The 26964-nt window shown below is 41.2% G+C and overlaps 1 protein-coding gene across 4 annotated transcripts; it reads right to left on the minus strand.

Moving 5' to 3' along the window:
* Positions 1-460: 460 nt before the first annotated feature.
* CROT (carnitine O-octanoyltransferase) lies at positions 461-26243 on the minus strand. Of its 4 annotated transcripts, none has more exons than XM_069775762.1 (17): positions 26111-26243; positions 25209-25332; positions 18934-19058; positions 17838-18019; positions 17531-17655; positions 14789-14897; positions 11930-12023; positions 11711-11836; positions 11167-11268; positions 10471-10554; positions 10262-10369; positions 9878-10008; positions 8372-8495; positions 5724-5802; positions 3892-3985; positions 3595-3714; positions 461-1448 (listed from the first exon to the last, which is right to left on the minus strand). In XM_069775762.1, exons 2-17 carry the CDS (start codon positions 25321-25323, stop codon positions 1280-1282), a joined length of 1887 nt encoding a protein of 628 aa, XP_069631863.1. In that variant the 5' UTR covers positions 25324-25332; positions 26111-26243; the 3' UTR covers positions 461-1279. The 4 variants fall into 4 exon arrangements, with proteins under 4 accessions (XP_069631863.1, XP_069631871.1, XP_069631884.1 ...); XM_069775770.1 differs by having other exon boundaries at positions 25209-25353; positions 26111-26198; XM_069775777.1 differs by lacking the exon at positions 461-1448 and adding an exon at positions 1585-2535.
* Positions 26244-26964: the final 721 nt, after the last annotated feature.

Consider the following 26964-nt stretch of genomic DNA (forward strand, 5'->3'; position numbering starts at 1 on the left):
AGAAAGAGTAGCTATTGCTTATGCACAAAGATGCCAGCACTCACAGGCAGAAGGAAGGTAGCGAGCAACATGTTCCTCAACACAGATGGGCCCAAAGCACCATTCCAGGTATGACGGTTTCTAAACAAACGTACACGCAAGCTGGAGCAGGGGAAAAAGGAAGCCTGTTGGGATTGGAAACTGGCTCCTATTCTTGGCTTGCCAATGCACTAACAGGTGCAGCCAATTTCTGCAACCCCCGGCTTTAGTCTCAGTGGCTTCAGAGCAAATGGTGCCTGTCCTATGACAACAGGACTGCACAGCTTAACCATCCTGACCTGAAATCAGAGCTCCTACTGCATTATGCTCCTTCTGCATTGATTATGTATTTTCCCAAATCCACACAGACAAAAAGCAAACCCCAAAAAAACCCCAAACAAACTGTTTAACACTGTATGCTTAACATAGAGCATAAACTTCGTAAAACAACTATAAAACAAAAATGCTTTATTCCTTACAAGGAAATTAACACCACGCTCATGAATTCATGCATCCACATCACCTAACAAATAGCTCTAACAACTCAGAGAATTTAATTTTGTTCTTTCTGGATACACTTCTGTCTTCAGTTCCTCTAGGCAAGGCACAGACTGTCCCAGCTGAACAGGAAATTCTGCTTACATCAGTGATGGAATGATGTTTTCTCAATAATAAACTTGCTGAAATAGTTTTCCTTTTTCCATATTTCTGCCAAGATTTCTACACTCCCAGAAATCCCAAGAGAGGGGTAGGTGTGTGGAAAATAAATGCAAATAAATACAAAATTACACCCTTCATCAGATTTCAGGCTGTTTTAAATGAGTGTTCAAAGCTAACTGTACTTGTCACTGTTGCAACCACGTTTACTAACCCAACTGAGGGGTGAAAGGTTGTAACTGTCAGAAAGAACTTAGAATAAAAACCATCAGGCATAGCTTGATCCAAAATCTTAATCTATCTCACAGAAATCACAGCATCATAAAGACACATGCTTTACTAACTGAGAGATTTCAGAAAGTCATTTACCTCCGAGAAAGAGAGTGTGTTATTATAAGCACTCCAGAACAGCAATGGATTCTTACTCTTTATGAGTTTCAGAAGACATCAACCATTAAACAATGATTAGTTGTCAGATTTAATCGAGACAGGACATAGAAGTAGTCCTATAAAGGCAGGGAAGACAAAGGCTGAAATAATGAGACTGTTTTCTGAGGCAACAAGACACAGTATAATGCACTCTGCCCTGTTATTCAGAGAAGTGTCAGGCCTTGAGGAAGGATATAAAAGGGGAAACTGTTCTTGATACTGTGGAAAAAAAAGTATGCAACAGAGCTTCCAGAGGGCAAAGAGACTGGTTCAGTGTTAGCTGAGGATGCAGTTGTTTCTGTAAAACAAATAATAATCTCTGATCTCTCTCAAAACTCCAAAAACTAGAGAAAAGAGAAAACAATAGGTACTTCAGAATCTCTATTTCAAGTTCATCTGTCCCCAAAATCATCTCTCTTTCACAAAGTTTAGTTGCTACACATTAAACAGTCCACTCATAAATCAACCAATACAAAGCCGATTTTTAGAAGAATTTTATTTCTATGACAGGAAAATACAAAGCTGCTCAAACAAAGGAACCAAGTCTTAAAATCCTGAGAAACGTACCAAACTGCATTCAGTGCTTACTTTTATTGTGTATTATTAGTGTAAAGCAGCAGACATTCAGAGTTCACTAGAAGTTGAAAACTCCGAGGAATTTGGAACTCATATGCTGCTTTCTGTCTTTATTATTGTGAGCTCCTTTTTCATAATACTTTAGACTGTAGTGCTCTCATACGACAAATGTAGTGGGAACATCCCCATTCATGGATACAACATTTATTTGGTATAATCCCGATAGCAAAAATGAAAGATAACTTATGAAATAACATATAGCCTGATGGAGGCAGCCCTTCTATTTCATGAACCACTATGAAAAGGAAGCATAATCACCTAAGAGGATAGTGTGGTTACTCTTAATTACCCAGTTAAGTGCTCCACTGGCATAAACAGTATCAGTAAACTACAAAGTATTCTATGTGTTACTACTAAGATCATAAATACAAATCTCCCATAAATTCTTCACTTCCAACATCCCATCTCTCAAGTATGTTTGCATTGTTGAGGCTTATTTTAATATTGCATAGTTCTACATAGATAAGGTACTACTGCTTGCATTGTTGTTGCAAATGGCTACATTACCCTTCAATGGCTACTGTTACCACAGTAAATCCCATAAAAAAAGGTAGACTTCACATGGATCATTAAATTTCTTAACTTGAATGTAACAGTACTCTTGAGTAGTATTTCATTTATAAGTACTGCATATAACTCGTGAGCTTGAAAAGGCTTTTACATCATTATCAACCTTACAGCTGAGCTGCAACTGTTAATTGTAGCATGTCCTGAAAACACTGGAACACTGTTCTAACAAGCATTTCTGCATCAGTCTCTGGACATGATTTCCAAGAAGAACAGTTGGTAACAATCCTATCAATATAGAAAACAATGAAGTTACCACTCTTAATTGTCATGGTCTAGCATAAAAGTCACAGAAATTGCCCTGAAATGTGAAATTACTGACATAAATTCTGAAGCAAAACTTGTCACATAAACATACTGTCTCAACATTCAAAAGGACTCAGATCCCTAGTGCCTTCAGTAGGCAATAATGTTGACAGATCTCAAAACTAGATACTTTGATTTAAATACCCATTTCTACATATACAGTGACATAACTTTTCCATTATATTTGAAAATACTGTGAATTATATTTCTTCTCTGCAACTAGTTTAAGGTATAAAGTACTTTTCTTCTTTTTACCTAATAAAAGCTAAATCTTTATCTAGTTCTATTTATCTTAAAAGAGCCATAGATCAAAGTATAAGTGGTTTGTATTCTCAAACTGAATCAAATCTGCACACAATCCATATTTAGCTTTAGAAAGAAGTCACTCGAATTCCACCTAAATCACAAAATTGCAACTTATCTCAACACATTATAATCAAAGTAGTTTATTAGATTTGATAAGGAAACAATAACTTTTGTCCATAAGACTAATAAGCCAAAGTTGGATCTTTTCAAATCCTACCATTTTATGAGAAGTGAAGCTAAATGTTTTAACTTCTCCTTGTTCCTCAAAGAGATGTGTGTGCCACTGCCAAGAATGATGGACTGGTCTATCTCACTCAATTGATACTTTTTAAAAAAAACACCTTTGCATGTTACATTTAACCATCTCTAAAATGAAAGCTTATTTTAAAGTAAGTTTACTTCTTTTGTTCCTCCCTTCTTTCACCTTCCCCACTCTTTTCTTTCTGCTTATTGTCAGTATCTTGGTGCTCACTTCACCTCCACCATTCGTCCTTCCTCCCACATGCGCTTTCCCAGAATGTTAATGCCTCCATTCTCATGTACCTCACTTCTCAACTTTTTCTGACACGTTCAGCCATATTTCTTCTGTCTTTTCCTTTCCTCATTCTAGTTGTTAGCCACCTTTCCCTTTGTGATAAAGACAGAACCATGCCCGCAATGAAATTATATCCTTACCTGTCATCTCTGATTGAATAAAAAAAGCCATAGCCATGATCTACCATAGGGAGTGCACATCCACAAAACCTAGTGTAGCCAGTCAGACTAGTTGAAAGAACAAAATTCCCACCTCCTCCACTGTAAAACAACACAAAACAAAAGCAGCACTTTTAAAGATCATTTTAAACAAGGTGAGTTTTACAAAAAAGTTATTCTGTCCTAGATATCAAGAAATCAGCACACAAGGCCAATATAACAAAGTCCTCGGTATCAAGGGATACAACAACCTCCCCGCAGGACAAGAACACCAATTACCTAGCTGTGAAGGCATGATCCACGTAAAGTTCTGGCACCGGCAGTCCTTGCTCCTGTGCTATGAGTAGGAGACCCAGAAGATGACGATCAAAGCCTGTCAAATAAATGCAAATACTGCATCATTAATAGCAGCATTTCCTGTTTTTCTCCTTCTTCTGGTCTGGATAGCTGGAAGCTCAAATAGCAGCTGAAGGACAGATAAATGACAGAGTCTAGTAAAAAAACAAGATTCATATTGTAGCATACAAAACCTTTTCCCAAACCATTTCCTTATTTGATCTAAGAGGCCGTCATCACTTTCAGCTTGCAACACTGAGCCCAAACGCAAATTAACTAGGTAATATAAACCTAGCACAGTTCCTGTGGAAAACAAAAAACAAGAAAACTTCCATTTCAGCCAAGGAGGATTCCACACAGTGAAACTGGCCCACTGGCAATTACACGGACACGGTGAAAAGGCTTTCAGGGCCACAACTGCCTAGGTCACTCACCAAGTAGGATGGAGAGAGTATGAAGGTTCATCAGGTGATTATTTCGCAGCTACTCACTCTTGTTCATAGAATATCTTACCATGCTATACAGGTAGGTTAGAATTTCACCCAAATCTCTCCTCTGCCTTAAAAGACCGTATTGCCCACACTTTCCAGCTGTGAGAGACTGAAAGAGCTAACGTCTCAAACATTGTGGTGGGCCAAGTTCTGCTTAATGATGAACTCTGCATAACAACTCTGCGTAACAATGAACCCTGCATAGCTAGGAGCCACAGGTGAAAAGCAGCTGATCAGCACAGGACATCAGCAACAGGATGAGGAGGGCATGCCAGGGGGTGCACAGCTCCCTGTTCTGATATGCTGTTCTGATGTGCTGAGCAGGGCAGCAAACCCTGCATGGCCAAAGATCAAACAATGGTCACGCCTGCAGGGAAGGGGAAGTTACTCCCCAAATGACCCTCAAGCCCACCGACCCGACCCATTTCCCAAAGGTTCTGAAAGCACAAACTGCTTATGACACCTAATTAGCCTAATGAGTTTGAGTGCCCACCCAAAGGAGAGGCAAGGAGATTATAAAAGGGCATGAATTGAAGCCCCACATGCACATGCCCACCAGAACTGGACTTTTAGACTGACTGGGCCAATGCTGGACTCAGGAGCAGTGAAATCTTTCTCTTTCCTTTTTCATAATCCCTACACCTCATCCCTTTAAATACAAAACTGTTGACCAAGTCTGGGACTAGGAGTGGATCCAGATGCCTGTGGGCCCTTCTCTGAGAAGGAGTCTAGAAAGCAAGGGGGTCTGCTCTGAACCTCGTGAGTCAACGGGAGGGATCATCTTATTTTCTTCCCTGAAATGATGTATATGGTTACCATGGGTTACAAGGTTTACTGAGGTAGCTCCACGCCAATTCCTGTTGAGAGAAACCCCGCCATCTACTGTTAACGCCTTCTGTCATGCATAAAATGTTTAACTGATCATTTGGTGTCATTTCACCTTAATTTAGTCCGAGGGAATTCTGAACTCAACACAACCCCTCCCTGGTCTGTCCAGCCTGGGTCATGACACCAGCCAAGCATATATTTGATTAGAAGGTATTCTGAAATAATGTTTAGCTGGGTAGGAAAAGTGAATTAATATTCAAAGTGAACGTGTCTTTGAGGCACAAGGAAGGGTGCAACGACTACGTTTTAGTTCTTCTCCCCAAAATTAAAGTATATAATGTTAAGGGGTAGTTTTTAGTCAGGCTGAAAACAAAGAGACAGAGAAAACGTATTAGCATACAGAAATACTCCTTTTTCACCCATAAGAAAAAAAAAACCCTTTTGATCTCAGAGTACCTTTTCCATTCTCACATTCTTTCCTCATTTTATTGTGCTTTGCAAATGCCTTCTGCATCAGCTGCAGTCGTTGGTAAGCCTGTGTAAAGTAGGGGAGACAGGATTAAAAAAAAAAAAAAAAAGAAAAAAAAAAAGAAAACAATCCGGATGAGTAACATATCAGGAATCACAGACCAGCAAGTTTCTCACTTTCACAGTTTCTAGCAATTTTAGACAGAAGAAAATGGAGGAACTTGAAAGGTACATTAGAACCTCTCTCAAACTCTTTCTCCAAAATCCAAATTCTCTCTTCAGGAGAACCCGCTCATTTGTTTCCTGTATCTCTGTTCTGTTGCTTGGACCACTTTTGCACTGAAAAATATTCTAAACGTCATGCTCTTTCTTAAGCAAGCTGAAACAATGGAAAGTAGCCACAGTGAACTAAAGTAATCAAAACCAAAAACCTCCTACAATACCACTTACTTAGAAGCATGCTAGCTTTTAGCAGGTGTAGTTGCATTTGCATGATCACCATGCCCTGAACTGGTCAGGCAGTTGGATTAGATGATCATTGCAGGTCCCTTCCAACTGAGATATTCTATTCATAGAATCATAGAATGGTTTGGGTTGGAAGGGACCTTAAAGATCATCTGGTTCCAACCCCCCTGCCATGGGCAGGGACACCTTCTACGAGACCAGGCTGCTCAAAGCCCCGTCCAACCTGGCCTTGAACACTTCCAGGGATGGGGCATCCACAACCTCTCTGGGCAACCTGTTCCAGTGTCTCACTACCCTCACAGTAAAGAATTTCTTCCTAATATCTAATCTAAATCTACCCTCTTTCAGTTTAAAACCGTTACCCATCGTCCCATCACTACACTCCCCGGTAAAGAGTCCCTCCCCACGTTTCCTGTAGGCCCCCTTTAAGTACGAGAAGGGTGCTATAAGGTCTCCCTGGAGCCTTCTCTTCTGCAGGCTGAACAACCCCAACTGTCTCAGCCTGTCTTCATAGGGGAGGTGCTCCAGCCCCCGATCATCATTGTGGCCCTCCTCTGACCTCTATTCTACCATTTTTCATCACCAAAAAAAAAAAAATTAAAAACAAAAAAAATCTGTGAAACAAAAGCAGAAAACAAAACAAAACAAGACCCTAATTAAAATATACACAGATGCCAACCACATTCCCTAATTTTCTCTGCTGATTGAAATATTACTTCCATGACAGTAGTTCTGCCCAATATTATGGGTTTTTTCAATTTTGTTTTGAAACTTACATATTAAAACGAGAGAGACAAGAATACAGATACCTGTTTTAGTAAAGGAGGCCTGGAGAAACATCTCTAGACACCCAAGATCTTGACTTCTAAGATCTTAGATCTTACTATCTCTTCAACTACTTAAGAAGCACCCTTTATCTTTTTATTCACTACACAAGAGGCTGCAGCAGAGAACCTGAAACAAGGGCAGTAGCCACTCAATTTGGATAAAAATCAAACTACTAAGCTCACAAGGGGAAAAAGAAAAGTTGAGACAAAAGGATTTTTTCCAAAGTACCTAACTTTAGGTATTTTCTAGTACCTTAAAAGTAGACCTTTAAGCATCTTAATTTCAATACTATTGAACAGGTTCAATGCTTTTTTTTAAGCCCCAAGAGCTCATCATAAAAAAATAGCAAGAGGAAGATATTTGGAGATGCTATTTAAAATTACAAAGAGAAAAAGAAAGTGCTACAGCTAGTGTTGGAAGTAACAAACCTCTATGTGTATTACCCATAGAAGCCTGATAACTGGTTAGAAGATAACTGAAGAGCAGGGAAATAACAGGAATCCGTATTTGAAGTAGGAAAGCAGATTTCAACAATGGCCAGAAAACTGAATTCTAAAGCTGCACCACATGCCAAAAGAAATCAGTGAAGACCAGGAAAATATGCTCTTGAAGACTATAATTATCCATCACACATACTTCCTCTGATAGCCATATTCCTGTATGTTTTTCAGATGCATTAATAATATAGAACCTTTGAATTTCCTAAAGATGTGCAGCCCTTTGTCTCAAAAATCTTCTCCTTGCTTCATTTCTCAGGCTCTGAGAAATGTGCAGTGAGGACAACAGAAAGAGCTTTAGCACAGCTCTCATTTGGCAAGAAACGCATGACATGCTTTGCCAGCCAAGCACCAGAGGGTAGCTGCTGGGAAGAGAAAAGGTCACCAGTTCAGCTATTCAGAGACAAATTCTGGAATGCATCCCTGTTGCCACTAGGACACAAACAGTTTTCAATCTCGCTCTCAGACTCAACGATGAGACTAACGTTTCCCAATTTCACTTAAAAATTAAAACAACAACAGAACAACTCCACAGCAGAATACAATGATTCCGACCCAGTTACTTTTTGAGGTGTGAAAAAAAAAATCAGCGTGAATGTAACTCAAGACACTTACATTCATGAAACCAAAAGGTAAATAGGATAGAAAACCAAGCAAGCCCACACATGACAGCTCACCTCAGACACAATGACCAGAGCCAGACTTCAAGCAACTCAACATTTGAAATCTGTCTCACTGGAAACAGGCCAACTCCCATTAATGAGACAATAGAAAAAGGAGTTTTAAGCAGTTCAGATGACAGGTCTTCTAAATACATGATGATTAAAGTAGGATTTCAGTATTTACACTTTCAGAAGGATCCAGCATGGACTTGCACCATTCCAGTGCTTCCACAGTACATGGTCTTATGGTCTCTGTACGGCCATGATAGAAACGCCTGGTCATGGCAGTTTCATAACAGCAGCCCGGTCTAAGAAGAAAAATTAGGGAAGAGTATCTCATTAACTTAACAAAACTATTTGCTCTCTCAAGGAGTAAAGAAGTTCTGCCAAGTATCTTACACATCTAGCTAAGTTACACGTATCAGTAAGCCACTAATTTTCTTTAAATTGTGTGTCTGAAAAAGAGCCACAAAGGAACTCTACAAGCTTTTATGAGACAAATGACTGAAAAAGTGCCAGTGCTATAATCATACCGTGAAAAGACTGGGTTGTCATGGCTATTTTCTGCATACTACAGATCTACCAGCCTCTAGTATAAATAAGCTGAAATTATGCAAGCTTCAGTTTCACTATGTATTTCCATTAAAGAAACCATCTACATTGTCTAAAACCTCAAAAATTAAGAGACACGCTTGAAATAAGCAGTGTGTCCCAACACATTTATAAGGAAAAGGCTCAAATCCTTCTTTGTTGCATACTGACACCCATCCAACTTTTAGCTGGAGCATCCCCAGCCCTATGACAGTCTACCACTTTATATACAATTTACATGAAACATACTTGTGTGTTTAGAACAGACCTAATAGGCTATGTTAGTCAGACAATTAATTTATTCCGATGTTCGGCAAACTGAGGTCTACCAATCTTTCTTATGATGAGATGCATCTCCAGTGACTAAGCATCATGCTCATATGACGAAACCCTCCTTTTTCTAAAGCAAGCAATACTCGCCAGGTCAGTAATGACTTACACAAGCCATAATCAGTGCTAGTTAGCAAACAGAAATTTGGGAACACCAATACCAGGAAGAATGCTGCCTTTTACCAATAGTACAAAATAAAATGACACACCCAAAAATGTAGAGCCAGGTATCTGGAGGGTCACTATCTATATCTCTAATATTCTGTCCAAACCTCCACATCTAATGTTGCTAAAGAAAGTGAGACACTGAGGTTTGTGAGGCTTTTTACAGGCTTGGAAGACTAACCATTTAACTGATGGCTGTCACTTGCTGCAGATAAAGCTTTCTTCTCCATCTGAGCAACTATTTGACATTACAGAATCCTGACCCACTGCGCATTTGCCTGAATGTTTACTTTGTACAGCCCAAATCCACATTTTCATGGACTGTCTTCTGCCCTCCATCCCACAACATGTACATACACAATCCCTATGGACACAAGGGCACAATTCTTCTGAAGCCAAGAGCACAAGCCCTGTGGGTTTCAATGGCGCAAAATAAGGCCCTATGCAACTGTTACTTTAAAAAACCCCTTGCTTCTCCATTCTTATATCACCATAGCAAATTACACACTGGCATTGCAAGGCCACTGCATTATATCTCCAGATCCACCCCTTTACTCAAGAAACTAGTTTTTTATTCCTAATCTGGGTAATGAGATTTTCTTACCGTCCATGGCATTTGTAATAAGCAAGCTGAAGGGCAAGCTGAACAAATGTATCGGGATGAAGTTTCTTCTTTTTCACCAATGCTTTGCCAAAGGATGTAAAGGCATAACTCACTAGCTGCAAGTCAGATACCTGTCACACCAGAGGAGGAAAAGCAACAGAAATCAAGAAATATCACAACTTGGTCCACTTCAAATAAAACACACTCAACGTAAACCAGCAATGTAACAAATTTAACCATAGTGTTAAGTCCCCTGCTTCATCAATTTATCAATAACATATTCATCCCTGTTCTCCAGCATGGAGAAAGGCCAGCTAAAAACATGTAAATAGAATGAAAAAAACCAAACCAGTGACAATTAAGAGAAGCAGCAAGAAATTCCACCTTTTTGTAATACAGCTCTTTAGCATGTCCAATTTCATTCATAATTTTTTGATCCACTGTGAATACAAGTTCTTCTGGCCATGGAATATCCCTCACTTTATCTGATCCCTAGGAGGATGCAGACAGACAGAAAGAAGAGAAAACAGAAAATGTTATCCGTAAGAAAAAACACATTAACTAATAAACTCGGAAGTTTAAAGGATAGATACCTTCCATTTTCCCTCATTCTCAATAATCTTCTTTTCAGCATAAGAAAACATGGTAATTAAAGCCATGGCATCTAAAGGAGAATGCTAGAATCATATAAGACAAGATATCACATTATTTGCGTAACTGCAAGACGATCAAACTGCTTTTTTCCCTACCCCACTCTTTCTCCTGCAGACCAACAGCTTTACTGCACAGTGTTGGACTTGTTTTTCTAGTTCTACAACACATATAGAACTACTGTAAGCCCACCCACTGTTTTGACTGCTCTGCAGCCAGATAGGGAGGCACAATATACCACTGCTGTGGAAAAGCAGATTTCAGGCAAGATGTAAGCCCTTCTGGCCATTCAATAATGAGTTTTAAAAAATCTGAGTTTAAAAAACACAGCTGTTCAAATAGCTACATCATACAAAGAGTTAATTTTAAGCCTTCTTGTGCAATGTATTTTTTGTCTTTGGAACTCCCTTATTTTAGAAATAAGATTATGATTTCAGATCTCATGTTCTTAATTCAACTACAGTATAATATCAAACACTGTGAAAGCAGACTGCTTTTGAAAACTTGCCAGACAAGATGCCTGGTAAACAAGGCTAGACTAAAGGGGAACACATTAAGCACTTAATACTCTGAAAGGGAAAACTTAGTAAATAAATATCTGAAAGGTTTATAAGGGTGGGGGGGAATTTTCAACTTACATCACAGAATGCGCTACAGGTTCCATTGGAAAAGAAGATGCTATTGTAGGATTTATCTCCCCAGCGTACAGTCGGATCACCTGTTAGCCCCAGCCTTGCAACCTAAAGCAAAAGTTAGACACTGTGGGTTTTAAAAAAACATTGAGTACACTGCCAACCTCTGTCAGCTAAACCAAACCTACATTAAGATGGTGAGACCTCCCTGAGAGAGAAGACATTTTCATCCAGTTGAAGATGAAACATGAATACAAGCCTAAGTTTTTAAAGAGTGATAACAAGTTGATGACTATATTTTTGAGGATCCTGCAGGATAGAGGACTAGAAGATTATGAAGGTAGATTACAGCCATTCCCACTTCCAATGTCCTAACAAGTCAACCTATTTAAGTGTTCCTATGGATCAACAAGAAGCACTATTTGCATATTTATCTATCTGCTTCATTTTCTCTGTTCTGAAAGAGCAAGAAGTGCTACTTCTGCATATATGCAGAAGAAATTTTTATATAAAGACAACCAGATATTAATTATCAAAAATCCTTAGCTACCTCAGTGTAGTCCTCAGGAGTTGCATGGGGACTAGAATCATCAAGGCAGACCACAAACAAACTTCTCTGAATTTTTTCCAGAAGAGTTAAGTTCTTTGGATCAAGATCAATCAAATATTCACGTAACTACAAAGCATAAAAGACAAAGCTAAGTGAAATGATGTCCTTTCCAGTGATCACGATGCTTTTCTCAGGAATCAACTGTTGAAGTATTCCCACCTCTGCCCATTTTGTCCTTTCACTGCTTGTTAGGGCTGCCAGTCCTGGTCCATCTGGTTCACTATGACATCGTTTCTGTATATATGCAAGTTGCCTTTAAGAAGATTTCAAAAACTGAAGTTAACAAAGAACATATGGAGAGAAGATAAAAGTCACCCTTTTTACCTCTCTTTTTTTTGCCAAGCTGGAATTTTTGTTCTGCATTTACAAGCTAATGTGAATTTTCAGGAAGCACAACTCAGCTCCCTCAGACTCTAAGGGCAGTTGGAGACCTGCCCTGTTTTCTGTCACTAATGCTTAATTCAAATTGCAGCTGCCAGCCCAGTAGAAACTTACATGTAAACAATCATGGTCCTAAAGAGTTATTATGCACTTAATTTAAAACTAGATTTAAGACTTCAGCAGTGCAGATCAGACTTTCCCAATCAGCAGACATCTGCAATACTGCAGCTTTGCAGTTTTTATAGCAACTAATCAGATACAAGGGCAAAACTTCCACTCAAGATAAACCCTGAAATTTAAAGCAGAACAGTAGCTACAGTACATCCTAAATGCAGAGCCTGAACTATGCAAGAATACTTCTCTTCCTACCTTTTCCTTGCATTTTCCCTTTGAAGAGCTTTTAACAGAGATATAGTTTTTAGTTTGCAAATTCAGTTTTTCACATGCTGTTCTAAGTGTTAAAGAAACTCCACAAATCACAGGTGTTTAATCTGGCTCGTCCTTTGTTCTGGCACTTTTGCCCATTAAACTTCACTACTGATCATTAGTTACACAGTTGTCAAAAATATAAGACACCCATGATGAGGTTATTAAAAAACCAAACAAACAAACAAAAAAACCCAAAACCAAACCATCAAACCAAAACCAATCCACCCTTTCTATGAACAACAGAAAGCTTTAGGGTTTTTTGTCTGTATTCCAGGTATTCATTTCTTTGTTACTTGCTTGATCTAACAGGTACAACTACAGAAATTAGAAATACGTATGTTGAAATATCTTAAGTATTAAAGAACCAGACTTTCAAAAAAAAAAAGTTATTTTTGAGCTTCTCTAACTAGTTTTTGTCTTGCCTGAGGAATTTGGCCATCCACCTTTTGCCAATTTTAATCACGTCTTCTGTTGTGCTCTATAAGCAGCACTTTGACAAATGCAGCAAGTTATTCCTAGATTAAATGCACAACCCCTCTTCATTAAGTAGATGTATATAGATCCCAAATCAATCACAGGAGACTTATGCTGAACCTACCTATGTATTTAACATCAGAGTTTGACCAACAGAGTAGGAAACCTTGTAGCCACAACTGTATTGACAATTTGAAAAGCCAGCACCTCCACATGCTACTGGGAGAGAGGAGATGCAGCACGGAAAAGCTTTCAACATTGCCAGTTGCACTAGTACTGAAATTTCATATTTAAAGAACCAAATTCTTTTTCTCTGTTCCTTTGCAGCAGCTCAGGAATATGAAAAGAACCACAAACATGGCTGGTTGTCACAAGCCTGGTGTACCGGTCTGGATCGATGGGCCGAGGCCAATTGTACGAAGTTCAACAAGGCCAAGTGCCAGGTCCTGCACTTCGGTCACAACAACCCCATGCAACGCTACAGGCTTGGGGAAGAGTGGCTGGAAAGCTGCTTGGGGGAAAAGGACCTGGGGGTGCTGGTTGACAGCCAGCTGAATATGAGCCAGCAGTGTGCCCAGGTGGCCAAGAAGGCCAATAACATCCTGGCTTGTATCAGAAATAGTGGCCAGCAGGAGCAGGGAGGTGATCGTACCCCTGTACTGGGCATTGGTGAGGCCGCACCTCGAGTACTGTGTTCAGTTTTGGGCCCCTCACTACAGGAAAGACATGAAGGTGCTGGAGCGTGTCCAGGGAAGGGCAACCAAGTTGGTGAGGGGCCTGGAGCACAAGTCTTAAGAGTAGCAGATGAGGGAACTGGGGCTGTTTAGCCTGGAGGAAAGGAGGCTGAGGGGAGACCTGATCACTCTCTACAACTACCTGAAAGGCGGGTGTAGTGAGGTGGGTGCTGGTCTCTTCTGTCAGGTGGCTGGAGATAGACAAGAGGAAATGGCCTCAAGTTGTGCCAGGGGAGGTTTAGATTGGATATCAGGAAAAATTTCTTTACTGAAAGGGTTGTCAGGCATTGGAACAGGCTGCCCAGGGAAGTGGTTGAGTCACCATCCCTGGAGGTATTCAAAATGTGCATAGACAAGGCACTTCAGAACATGGTTTAGTGGGCATGGATGATAGTTGGACTCGATGATCTTGAAGGTCTTTTCCAACCTAAATGATTCTATGATTCAAAGACAAGAAATGCAAGTGAAATGCTGCTGTACTGCTCTGTAGCTAGCAGGAAGTCAATCAGTGCATACTATGATTTTGGACTCTGCTGCACTCACCAACAGGAATTCCATCCCCTCTATTCTTGAGAAAATTGACCACAAGTGTATTAGATTTGAATCAACATGATAGTGGTGCTTCATCTTTTATAATGATTAAGTAGCAATAAGAATTATCAATGTGGATTGGTCCTGAAAGGAATAATGTTACTTGTAATCCTAATAATTCCATGTCAAGCAACTTCACACATGAATGATGTTTCCTACTGAAACACCTTCATTCAGCCCTTTTGTGTGACATTCTGTGGGTGTATTACAACAGTACATTATCATCATGCTTTATGGCAAGAAGTTGCCATCCACTAAACAAGAATTTACTCAAAATCTGAACCCTCAGCTAGAGGAGAAGCTGTAGCCTCTCTCACACCTAATTCTTTGGCATGAAGGGAACAGAAGAAGACTCTCTTTGGTATGTCTTATACAGGACAGCTCATTTGAAACAAGGTAATTTGAAAACCTGAAAATCTCTGGAGGAGTCACCATACTGCCTTCATGTATAGCATCAAATGCAAACACTCGACCTCGACACAGGACTATTAAGTGAGATGGGCATTCACCTTCAGTCGCTGAAATGAAACAAAAAACAAAACATGAAAATCCAACCATGGGGATAAAGTGAGTGACAGATACAGGAAAAACACTCAGCAAGTCCTACAGACCCATTTTTTGTTCAAAATGAGGCAGACTTCATACAGGAAAGAAAAAAAAGAATAACTTTTGAAGTCCAATTGCATGATCTTACTGCAAATTTGAAGACATTTTTAAAACCATCAGAGAAAATACATAGAAGCACATAATGTTCACTGTTATTAACTACTTCAAGTCATTGTCATTACCTAGTAGCAAATGCCATTTGTGTATCTTGTAGGCAGGAACACCCTCTGCCGAAATGAGCGTTGCTTGCTAAAAGCCGATCTAGCAACATTTCTCTCTTGCATGAGTTTTGTTTGTTTGTTAAAAGGGATGAATATAATGCAGCAAGCCTACTGCTAAGACACTTTGCAAATGATTGAGTCCTTCCATTGTCAGAGTGTTTATGTGACCAGTTTCAGTTGTGCAGCTCCAGATCTGAGATGCACTACCATGTCAATCAGACCTGACTGGCACATGCAAATCCGTAAAAAGGGAGCACTAACACACCAGTTTGGCCACTACACAGAAATGCAGATGGCAGTGGCCCACACTAGCCCAGGTATATTTGCCTTATTGAATTCATCTATCTGGAAATAAGACTAAATAAAATTGGAAAAGATTCTGACAAAAAAAAGATGTTAAAACCCCAAGAAATGTGGCTACGTTTTTCTCAAACTGAGCCACTGTGATATATCTCTTCTAGTCCATTACTCCACCCTGGGAAAAAGAAGAAATGTATGCTACTTTACCCACAAGCATGTAACTGAATGGGCATCCACAGAAGTCTTAATCTTACCTACAAGGCTTTTACATCTATCTATGGTCCTACTTTCTAAATCAGATAATACAATTCAATACATGCCTGATTAAAGACGTTCTAGAGTGAGGAATCTGTCATTTAATGCAAATCTCATCTTCATAGATCATGAAATTAATTTCTAATGTAACAAAAATCAGAAGGGATGACATCAAATTCAGTTACTTTAGGTAGCATCCTAACCTTAGCTGTCTAAAGCAAGGGGTAGAATTAAGTTTGGAAGTTAGTATACCTAGAATTAAGTGTTTGAGATCTCACTATAGATGGTAGATATCTACCCAATACACTTAATAACATCTAATGAGCTCTTCACCTGTTCTCATTAAGCTATCTGCTGCAGGCTGAACCAAATAGCTCTCCAGGTTCCACTGATCAAGCTCTCTTGGCTTTTAGTGTGGTCTTTAACTCGAAGCTGACATTACCTGTCAAATTTTAGGTGCCCTACTCTGCAATCTGAATGCTACTTCAACTGTTTCAACCATGTCAGTTCCCTCTACAGCCAAAAGAGAAAAACAGATCCCTCTCCACATGGCAATTCCTTCTGCTTACTTTAGAAACCTGTGTATTTTAATGGCCCAATTCCTCCCCTGCAGGTATTCATATTTCTCCATGAATCACAGAGAAACAAGACAACTAGCTGGACTAAATATTTCACCTGGAGGCAGACAATCTACATGGAAATGGATATCACCTGCCATGTATGACATGAAAAATTATATAATCAAGATTGCTCAATAAAGTTCTTACAATATTTTAAGGCAGAAAAAGGACATGAATAACATAAATTGCATCTCCATGGTATAATAGCTTTGTTTATTAAGTGTGATCATAACATAACATTGAACTTCCACCATTTGAATACTTCTTCTATGTTTTGGTATTTAAACTGACTCTTCAATTGTAATGCTAAGATAAAATCCTTGAAACTGGCCTTCAACTTTGCATCTTCTCATCACATCCTGTGGTATGGACATTTCCTGATATATTTTCTACAGATCAAGGCAATACCTCCTTCTTCTTGAATTCCCAAGTCTTACAGGAATTCACATCTCTCATGTTTATCTACAGTGAGACTGCTGACCAACTCTGGACACATCAGAATGTGTGTGGGAGGGGTGTTGAGATTTCAGTTTGTTGATTACTAATACTACAATATTTGTTAGTGGAGGCTGAATAAGAACATTACACTTCAGCTCTTAATCCTGCACCCCAGAAAACTGCTAGGAATTTAAGAGAATGGCTTCAAAAAGCACTATGGAGTACTTTCAAGACTGAAAATAGAAGCAGCTGACCAAGCCAAGAAACAGCACAATGATAGAAAATAAGTAAGAATTATCCAAACAGAATGTATGGGAGCACACTCAAGAAACGCATTCTGTGGAAAAAGATGCAATTAGTAATGATGCTGAAATTCTGGCTGTATAATACGTGCAATCCACCCACATTTATAACACATGGAATTTGTCTTTTTTCAATTCTTAATGCTGGCACACTTATAGGCATCAGGCTGTTAACAGGCAATTTGAAGCAGAGTTTTCTTTTAATCTTATTTAGTAAGGACTAAATATTGGACCAAAAAGGGCATTTGTAGATAAGATATCTTCTTTGCTTCCTTATGTAAGCACTCGACAACCAGCATCTGATTTAGTGCTTGAGGAAGCAAGTATTTTATGGTTAAAATGACCACTCCATTAGCCCATTAATACAAAATAATTTGCCTGTATTAACCTCCAATTTGCATTTGTTTACCAGTTTTAAAATAACTGCCGATCGAGTCTCTGGTAACTCCAGGAATTTTGCAAGTGCAGAAGAGCATTCGAAATTGGTTCATGTCCAGAACAGCATTCCCAGATCTCTCTACAGCCACCTTCTCTCTGTAGTAAACAAATACACCAAAATTAAAACAAGAGATTATAATTATGCAAGTAAATCAAGGTAAGACAAACCCACCTTTTACTGCAAAGAACACATGCCAATGAATAAACATATTTTTGCAACAAAAGTACACATAGATCATTAATATTTTAGAATCAATTATTTTTTCTTAAAGTCTTACGCTCGTAATAGATCCCAGTATTTCAGGGTGTGCCATATATTTACACATGCTCTTTCTATCTGAGTGTCCTCTTTTGGTGGCCAGCAGTGTTCAATATAGGGACCGGGGCCTCCGATATTACAGTGTATTTGCGTTGATATGCGAAGATCAAGATAAGCAACATTCAGCCACCAGTCCTCCAGCTGAAAATGAAAAATGTTTAGCATCAGAATTAAGTTTTAGTCATTAATTCTTTAATAATCACCTGATTGTTCAACTGCCTACCTTCCCCCCTCCCCCCCCCCAGTATTTTGAGTAGTAGTTCCTACGTAACAGAAGGCAGGACAGTGGTTCAAAACTAACTGCTGAGGCTAATGACACATCTAGCTCTTCTATTTTCAAGCTTGAAATAAAATTCAATACTGCTTAAGAATATTAAACTGTAAATTATGATGAAGAGTTCTTCCCTGCTATTCATCACCTTAAACTCTTGCAGTTGTCAGCTGTGGCTGCTGCGAATATCAGACAGATTCCTCTATGAAGAATGGAAGGAAAGGAGATTTGTGTTGAGAAAGGATCTGGGATGGACAGTTCATAATGTATTTTTTCTATCATCACCTAAAAATCCCCACTCCAGAGTGTGTCATCTTAAGATTTACAAAGTTCTCATGAATTCCACTTGGTAACGACCCCCTTGTATCCCTTTCTCTGTTGAAAGACAACTTTAAAATGCTACAACATAGCTTTCTTCAGGAAAGAAAGAGATAAGAGACCAAACTCTAAATTTCACTTTTTTTTTTCTTCTTCTTTTTCAGGCTGGAGAGAGGGGGAACAGAGATAATGGAAGAAGAGACTGACAGATAAGCATTCAAAAGCTGGTAGGTAACTCAACATTTCGGTTAGTGAGCTCTCTTAACCACTCAACTTTGGAAAAAAAAAACAAACCAACAACCAAATCACATATATATAAGTGAATGTGTTCATGTCCATAGGCCAAGTGGCAGATATAAGGAAGATCCTAAAATTTAAAAAAAGCTAAATGACTCTCTAAATTATATCCTGAACAACCAACTTTCCATAAGTTGAATTATGATTTCTTACATATCTAAATACATACCCAATTCCTTCTCGTTTTAGCTCTTTCCAGTAATTTCTGATGCAACTCTTTCCCAATCCCACTTTCAAATTTTTTAACTATATCCTCAGTTCTTTGATATTCTTCTTGATTTAGAAATGGCTTCACTGTAAAAAGGAAATGTTTTTATTTTAAAGACAACTGTATACCGAGATTTATTCCAGGATTCAGATATCCACAGGCAAGGGAGTGGATGAAAATACTCAAAATTTATTTATCTAAAACAAGTATTCAAAGGGAAAACACCTAAGTAAATCAGTGTGTTCTAATCAAACAAATACATACTTTCAAATAAATACAGATGTTAGCAGATGAAAGCAATTGCCGAAAACCTGAAATACCTAACAGATAACTAAATCCAATATATTTAAAACTGTAGCTGGAAGTACTATGGAGTTCTGCAACTCCATCAGCTGCTACAGAACTCACTGAATAAGTAAATTTACAGGAACTTTGTTTGTAAATTAATATATTGAGCCATATATGTCTGCCACCCTACTGCACCAACCATAAGCGATTTAGCTTTATTCTCAAAAGTCCATTCATGGCCTACAAGCACCTTGCCCATCAGTTCTCATTCACTGTCCCCATGTTATGCCTACCTTTCAACACCACCAACGGCAGTTACTACTACCCAATTTTTATATTTTAAAATACTTTTGGTTTTCTCTCAGGTCATGTGCCATACAGGCCAAAGTTCTCTTTAAACATTTGCAAAAACAGTCATTATTTTAATCTAAAACCCTCCTTAAAGCCTTTTTACCATGAAATCTACGGTTGGGAACAGGCGCTGCTGATGTCAGTTTCCATATAGGCACATCTCATTGTCTTCTTATACTCACCTTGTGTATAATGTATCTTCTGTTATCTTTATATTTAGATTGTGAAATCAGTGGCAAACAGAACAGGGGGTGTGCGGGGTGTGGTGTGTTTCTGCTGATTCAGTGCCTACGTAATGAGGTCTGATTCATTTTTGAGGCTGCTGGACACTATTGTCAGTTAATTACTTGTCTGCCTTGCTACTGCTAACCCTGTGATCTACTTACAGTGTTAAGAAACGGGGAAGGATGCTTGTTTAATTTTCAGTAATCATGTATCTGTATCATCTCTAATCTATCTTTTGCAAGTGACAACAGTTTCAGCTGAGCAAGATCTCAAGTAATTATCTATCCTTGTAGAATTAAAAATCTTACTTCCTCACAACTGTGCCTTGCTGCGATTATGACTGCTTGCCTGCAACCACTACTTTTTTCTTCTTCACAGATCTAGAGATCATCTAGTCCAACACCATCTCAGCAGGGTCAGCTACAGCAGGCTGGTCAGGACTGTGCTGGGTTTTGAATATCTCCAAGGATGAAGACTCAACAACCTCCCTGGTAGCAACTTGTTCCAGTGCTTGACCACCCTCACAGTAAAAAGAGTTTTCTTACTTTCAGAAAGGAATTTCTTGTATTTTGATTTGTGTCCATCACCTCTTGTTCTATCACTGGATACCATGGCAATGTCTGGCTCCACCTTCTTTACTCCTCCCCATTAAGTATTTACAAGTATTGTGTAGATCCCCCCCTAGAGCCTTTTCTTCCCCAGGCTGAACGGTCCCAGCTCTCTCAGTCTCTTCTCATATGTCAGATAATCCAAGCCCTTAATCGCCCTCGTGGCCTTTTGCTGGGCCCACTTCAGTATGTCGATGTCTTGCTTGTACTGGGGAGCCCAGAAATGGACACAGCACTCCCGATGTGGCCACCCCAGTGCTGAACAGAAGAGAAGGATCACCTCCCAGTACCTGCTGGCAACGCTCCTTCTAATGAGGCCCTGAAGGCTGCTGGCCTGCCTTGCTGCAAGGGTACATTGCTGGCTCATGTCAACTTCATGTCCACCAGGATCCCAATGGCTTTTTTGCAAAGCTGCTTTCCAGCCAGTCGGCCCCAGCTTGTGCTGGTGTGGGGAGTTATTCCTCCCTGGGCGCATGACTTGGCATTTCGCTTTGTTTGTTGAACTTCATGAGGCTCCTGTCAGCCAGTTCCTCCAGGCTGTCAAGCTCCCTCTGATGGCAGTACAACCATATGGCATATCAGCCACTCCTTCCAGCTCTGCATCATTTGCAAACTCAGAGTGCACTCTTTCCCATCATCCAGGTCATTAATGAAGATGTTAAACAATACTGGACCCCTGGGGTACAGCATCAGAGACTGGCCTACATCTGGAATACATGCTGCTGATTACAAACCTTTAAGCCCAGCAGCTGAGACAGTTTTCAGTCCACCTGACTGTCTACTACCTAGTCCGTACTTTATCAGTTCATCTATGAGGAATTTAAAAAAAAGCTTTTGATGTGCCAAAAAGCCTTGCTAAAGTCAATATAAACAATATCCATTGCTCTCCCTTCATTCACTGAGGCAGTCACCTCATCATAAAAGGCTATCAGGTTGGTCAAGCATGATTTCCCCTTCACAAACCTATTCTGCCTACTCCCAGCCACCTTCTTGTGCTTCATATGCTTGGAAATGGTTTTGACAATTATTTGCGAGGGATACTAAGGAGCCTGTAGTTCCCCAAATCTTCCTTCTTGCCCTTCCTGAAGGGACCAGTAACATTTGCTTTCTTCCAGTCCTCAGGAACCTCCCCCAATCACCGTGACCTTTCAAAGGTTATCAGAAGTGGCCTCCAAAGACAAAGGCCAGCTCCCTCAGCACTCATGGGCACATCCCAGCATGCCCCATGGAGTTTTTCATGTCCAATCTATTCAAGTGTTCCCTATGCTGATCCTTTTCCACCAAGGGTAAGTTCTCCTCGCTCCTTCTTAAGATAATTACATTTTTTTCCTAATCATAAAAGGAATTTCTGTATTTTGCACTACCTGTCTTAAAGTGAAAGATAAAGATCAGTTTTCAGCTCCATCCTGGCCTCCTTATGCTACTCCACAATGGTACAATGCAAGTTCTAGTGATATTTTTTCCTATTTCATATGACAAACATGGAGAGTAAGGGCCAAATACTACCTACAAATGTGTTTTTAAATGCCTGCTTACAACCTCAGGCAGCAAGACAGAACATCCACTTTCAAGCATTATCATGCAGTGCTTGTGTTTAAATTGCATTGGGACCTCCATTAAATTCTACTGCAACACTATCACAACTGGAAAGGTACCGGTGTTCCACCTACACCTTCACCACATATGATCAGCTATGAATATTCAGGCAGTGCCTTTCATATCCAGGCCTTATCTAGATGCGGCTTGAATTGCACCACCACCAGTTGTGAACACAGATGGGAAAAAAAAAAAAAAGTAAATAGCTACAGAGCCATCCACCGAGTTGAAAGCCTCCCCAGACTCAGCGTAGTCCAACACTCAGGTTTCCCAGAAGGTGACCTTATTACCATACAATAGTGTAAGAGAGAGTGATTATCCTCTTTTATTCAAGTTACAAAGTCATTACAGAGCAATATGCACACAGACAAGAAAAAAAATAAGCAAAATTACTGGGTTCTGATCTCTATTCATAGAATCATTTAGGTTGGAAAAGACCTTTAAGATCATCAAGTCCAACTGTTAAAGGGGTGACTAAGATTGCTAGGGGGTGACTAAGATTGCTAGAGGACTGGAACACATGATGAGATTAGACTGCGAACTGAGTTTGTTCAGCTTAAGGAATGCAAAGGGAAGACGTTGCTGCACTCTAGAACAACTGAATGGAAAGGCATAGTGAAGATAATGTACGGCTCCTCTCAGAGATGCAGAGAAATAGGACAAGAGAAAATGGACTCAAGTTAGAACACAGGGAACTTCTGACAAGGAAAACGTGAAAGGGTTTTTTGTCATTGTTGCTGGTTTGGTTTTTGTTCCCCCTCCCACAATCATGAGGGTGATCAAACACCAGAACAGGTTGCCTAGGGAGGCTGTGGAATCTCCATCCTTGCAGATATACAAAACCCAGCTAAGCAAGGCTGAGCAACCTGCTGTAGTTGGACCAGCTTTAAGCAGGGAACTGGTCTAGACAAACCCTTCCCAACCTACATGATTCTATGACTACAGGGCCTCTTTCCATTTAAAAACCATTTGATCAGATGTAGAAGCACCACTATGAAGAAGGAGCAGAACCCAGCCCCTTCCTCACTAGAGTTCAGTGAAACTTCTGTCTTGCCACTTTCTCCAGGCCCACAGATCTTGTCTTCCTTTCTGCATAGAAGATCAGCTCTGTCCATGAACAAGAAGTATCCCATGAAAGACACCTTCAGTTGCAATAGTTAAGGAACTCTCTGGAAAGCTGGAACTTTGGGTTTTCATACTCTCAGGTTGAGTCCAAGCTTCTGAGTCTCAACCTCTGGGGTGAGCTGAAAGGCTAAATAACATGGCTATGGCAACCTTCTCTGCTCAAGGCCTACCTTCAAAACAAGATTAGTCATTCTGAATCCAAAGCATAGATAGCTACTGTAAAGCCTTAAATAAGGCACCTTCTGAGACATATTCTGTCCAGCTTTCCCGGTTGACTAGCTTTAAACAGAGAAGTGCTTTTACCAACAGGTGCACTGACTAATGTTAAGTGCCTGGGGTCCTCCTCCAGCCAATGAAAGAAAGGAGTTTCCAAGGAATGATTCACAGCATCTGTGAAGTGTCATTTGGAGGTTCTGAATTGTTCTTCAGAAGCACTTCCCTTCCTTCACTCATCTTCACAGACTAAACAAATGAAAAACTTAAGCAATGAGAATCACTGAGCTAGTGTCTAGAATTGTGCACTGCACATTCTGGCTTTAAGTGATTTGTACAAGGAAAGACTGTGGCAGAAAAACAAATACTAGACTAACTTTCCTGCAACCTCCAGTGAGACTAACAGAGATCAACAGTGATGATCAAAGTTATAGAATGACTTATGTACAAGGAACAGTAAGCAGGAACTAACTTCAGCATAAAAAAAAAAGGGGGACATGTGATAAGGTATTTGTGAAAACACAGATCAGAATCAGAAAACAAGAGCAAACAAATTCACTGCCAGATTTTATCACTCCATGAGAGTTATTTATTAACTTGGAGAGCCAGCTGGGTTTACAAAACTAAGTTCTAAAAGGCAACTGTGTTATTGCAGGTTCACTACTATTGTAGCGCAACTTTAGTTGGTCTGCATTACAACAAAAAAACCCCACTTTTTTTGACATGCATACACACCCATTTTTTCTGAAGAAACACCATTTCAACATTCTGCATCAAAAAGCGATGACATATGGAACACCAAAGAAAACCTATTACCATCTACTGGGCCATTTCCACTACACTCAGAATAAAAGGGAACTCAGAGTGAACTTCAGGATTTCTATTTTGGGAAAGGGAAATTTTGCTGTAATATGTTTTTGCTAAGGAGAGAACTCCAGGTCTTACTTGGTTAGCATTCCTGTATTACAGGTAGGTTGGTAAGACACAAAGCAGGTTTTGCAGAAAAAAAACTCAGTCTCCGAGTTCTGAAAATTATTAAAGAAACATAGGAAAGTAATCTCAAGATACTAGGTAATGCATCTGTCAGCCCTGATACATCAAAGCCTGATATGATAATAAAGAACTAACCAGTCATCTCTGCTTTATAAAAAAAGCTAGACACATGTGCATTGATGTTGTTTTCAAAACTTTTCTGTTATGTGATCTTCTTTAGACAGCCAACATTTCAAGGCAGAAATTATCCAATTATCCAAAAAATGCCCATCACTCTCTTTTCTTGCTATTCTTTCTCACCAATACTATTAAGTATGAAAAAGTCTGAAATAACTTTTTTTTTTTTTTTTTTTTACAAAGAGCCTGGGCAAACAGTCATAAACAAGAAAATTGTTATTATGCAAAACAAAATTTGTAGATGAAGAAATATCTCTTATTAGACCAGCTGATATAGCTAGGGGAAAACAAAACAAAACAGAACAAAAACCATCCAACCAAAACCAACAACAACCAAGAACCAAAAAACCCCACAAAACCCAAAACCTTAAGGGGGAAAAAAAACCCTCAAACCAAAAAGTTAACCTTACCATATGCCCCATTCCCTTGAAGAAAGGCAAATAGGGATGAAGTGGGAATTTTTACTCATGTTGCTCTGGGCATTTAGTTTCCCATTTTGAACTTGAAAAAGACCTTTTGCACTCTAAACTGGTCTGTATCCCCCACCCCAATTACATCAGTTGATACAAGACGTCTCTAAAAATGACTTTGCAAACATCTTCAAATTAGCCTGGTTACAACAGCACACACCAGGCTACTATTACAATGTTAAGTCATTACCTGCATCAAGGTATTTGCTTAAAGATTCATCAAGAGGAGGTACTGGCAGGGAAGGCAGAGAATCTTGGTACTGAAACGTTCGCTCCTCAGAGGATTCAAGCACTTGCTTTTCCATGATGCAGATCTGCAGCACGACACCAAGAGACTATTAACAAAACCTAGGTTACATGATGTATTTCCCCACAGTTTTCTCCCCGCCCCCAGCCATTTACAGGCTAAAAGACACCTATCAGGGAAGCGTCCCCTGACAAAGCCAGGACCTAGGATTTCTTGGTTGGCCTGAAGCCACAAGAGGCATACACACAACAGGGAGAAACTATGACCAGCCGGCTATCGATGCTTTCTCCGGGTATGCCGCGATTAACCAACTCGATGCCTGTTGCTTTCTTTCCCGAGGAGAAGCCAGCCAGCTCTAGGACACCCACCAACTGAGACCAGAGGCTAACTGGGGAAGAGGGAAATCACTGGCACGGCGACCCCCGCCCGGCCCGGCCCAGCTGGCGGCCGCCATCCCGCGGCTCGCCGCCCCCGCAGACCTTCACCGAGGAGCCCACCGCCGTGGTAACGACAGAGGGGTGCTATCCCCGGCCGTACCCCGCCTACCCCAGCGCTCCCCGCCCGGCGGAACGGCGGCCCAGGGCGGGGGACGGACGGGGTACGGACAGGGCCGAGCTGGGCCGGGGGCCGCCCCCGCACCGCCGCAGCGGTGCTTAGAGCAGCTCAGGGCCCGCGCCGGGGAGCTGCCCCAGAGAGGCCCCCAGAGGGTGGACGGGGCGGGGGCCGGGGCCTGGGGGTAAGGAGGCAGCGGAGCCGACACCGTCGGTACGACCCTCTGCCCCGCCACCGCGCACCCCCCAAGGAAAGAGGCCGGCAGAGATCACCGCTCGCCTCGCGCCGCTTACCTTAGCCTGGACGGGCCCGCCGCCGCCTTCAGCCGGCTCCTCGCCTGCCCGGCTCGCCGCCTGCCTCACCGCCTGCCTGGCTCGCCGCCTGCCTCGCCGCCTGCCTTCACCTCTGCCCCACTTCCACGCGGGCCCGGAAGCCGGGCGGGGCGGCCGTGGGGAGGCGGAGCCGCGGGGCAGAAAGAGGCTTCGCAGGCCCCCGGGCGGGCCGCGGGTGAAAGGACAAAGGGAGTAAAGCGAAGCCAGGGCCGCGCCGAGGGCTCCTCTCGGTGTGTGTCCTCGGACCGGGTGAGGGCCCGGGCCCTCCCTAGCTGATGTCCTCTGCGGGCTGTGCTTGTAACCCCGGTGGCGTCCCCAGCGGGCCTGAGCCCAGCTGCGGGCCCCGGCTGGCGCTGGGGGGCTCGCGGCCCTCCTGCTTTGTGGGTGGGGAAGAGCTCAGGAGTCTGCCGGGACGCGGGTCTGGGCCAGACCGGTGGGTTCCTGTGCCGCCTGTTGCAGTGGTGTGTGGGAGAGAGGCTTGTGGGGTGTGACTTGCAGCTCCACAGGAGTGGGGGTAAGCACAGACCACCAGCAGTGAGACGGAGTGGGATCTGGAGCGGTCTTCGCATCCCGGAGCAAACGCTCCACCACATGGTGAAGCACCGCTTGTACTGAGGAAGGCACGTAAGGCCTGCCCAGTCCCGCTTGCCATCGTTAAGGAGGTCTCTGCCTTCAGAGACGCCTGCCAGTACTGCCCTCTGGTACACGGAAGGGGTCTCTGCCACCTGCATGTATACGTGGGTGATGTGTGACAGAGAGCTATGGCTCAGCCCAGAGATTCCCCCCTCTCCCACTGTTGCTGGGTACGTGGCTGC

Source organism: Haliaeetus albicilla, chromosome 2, assembly GCF_947461875.1.
Source record: "Haliaeetus albicilla chromosome 2, bHalAlb1.1, whole genome shotgun sequence".
NCBI lineage: Eukaryota > Metazoa > Chordata > Aves > Accipitriformes > Accipitridae > Haliaeetus > Haliaeetus albicilla.

Coding starts and splice junctions, on each gene's coding strand:
- CROT (XM_069775762.1), bottom strand. CDS start 25,323: ATGGAAAAGCAAGTGCTTGAATCCTCTGAGGAGCGAACGTTTCAGTAC. Junction 10,555..11,166: donor CCTGTAGCGCATTCTGTGAT/GTAAGTTGAAAA, acceptor ATATGATTCTAG/CATTCTCCTTTAGATGCCAT. Junction 3,986..5,723: donor AGAATGTGAGAATGGAAAAG/GTACTCTGAGAT, acceptor TTTATTTGACAG/GCTTTGATCGTCATCTTCTG.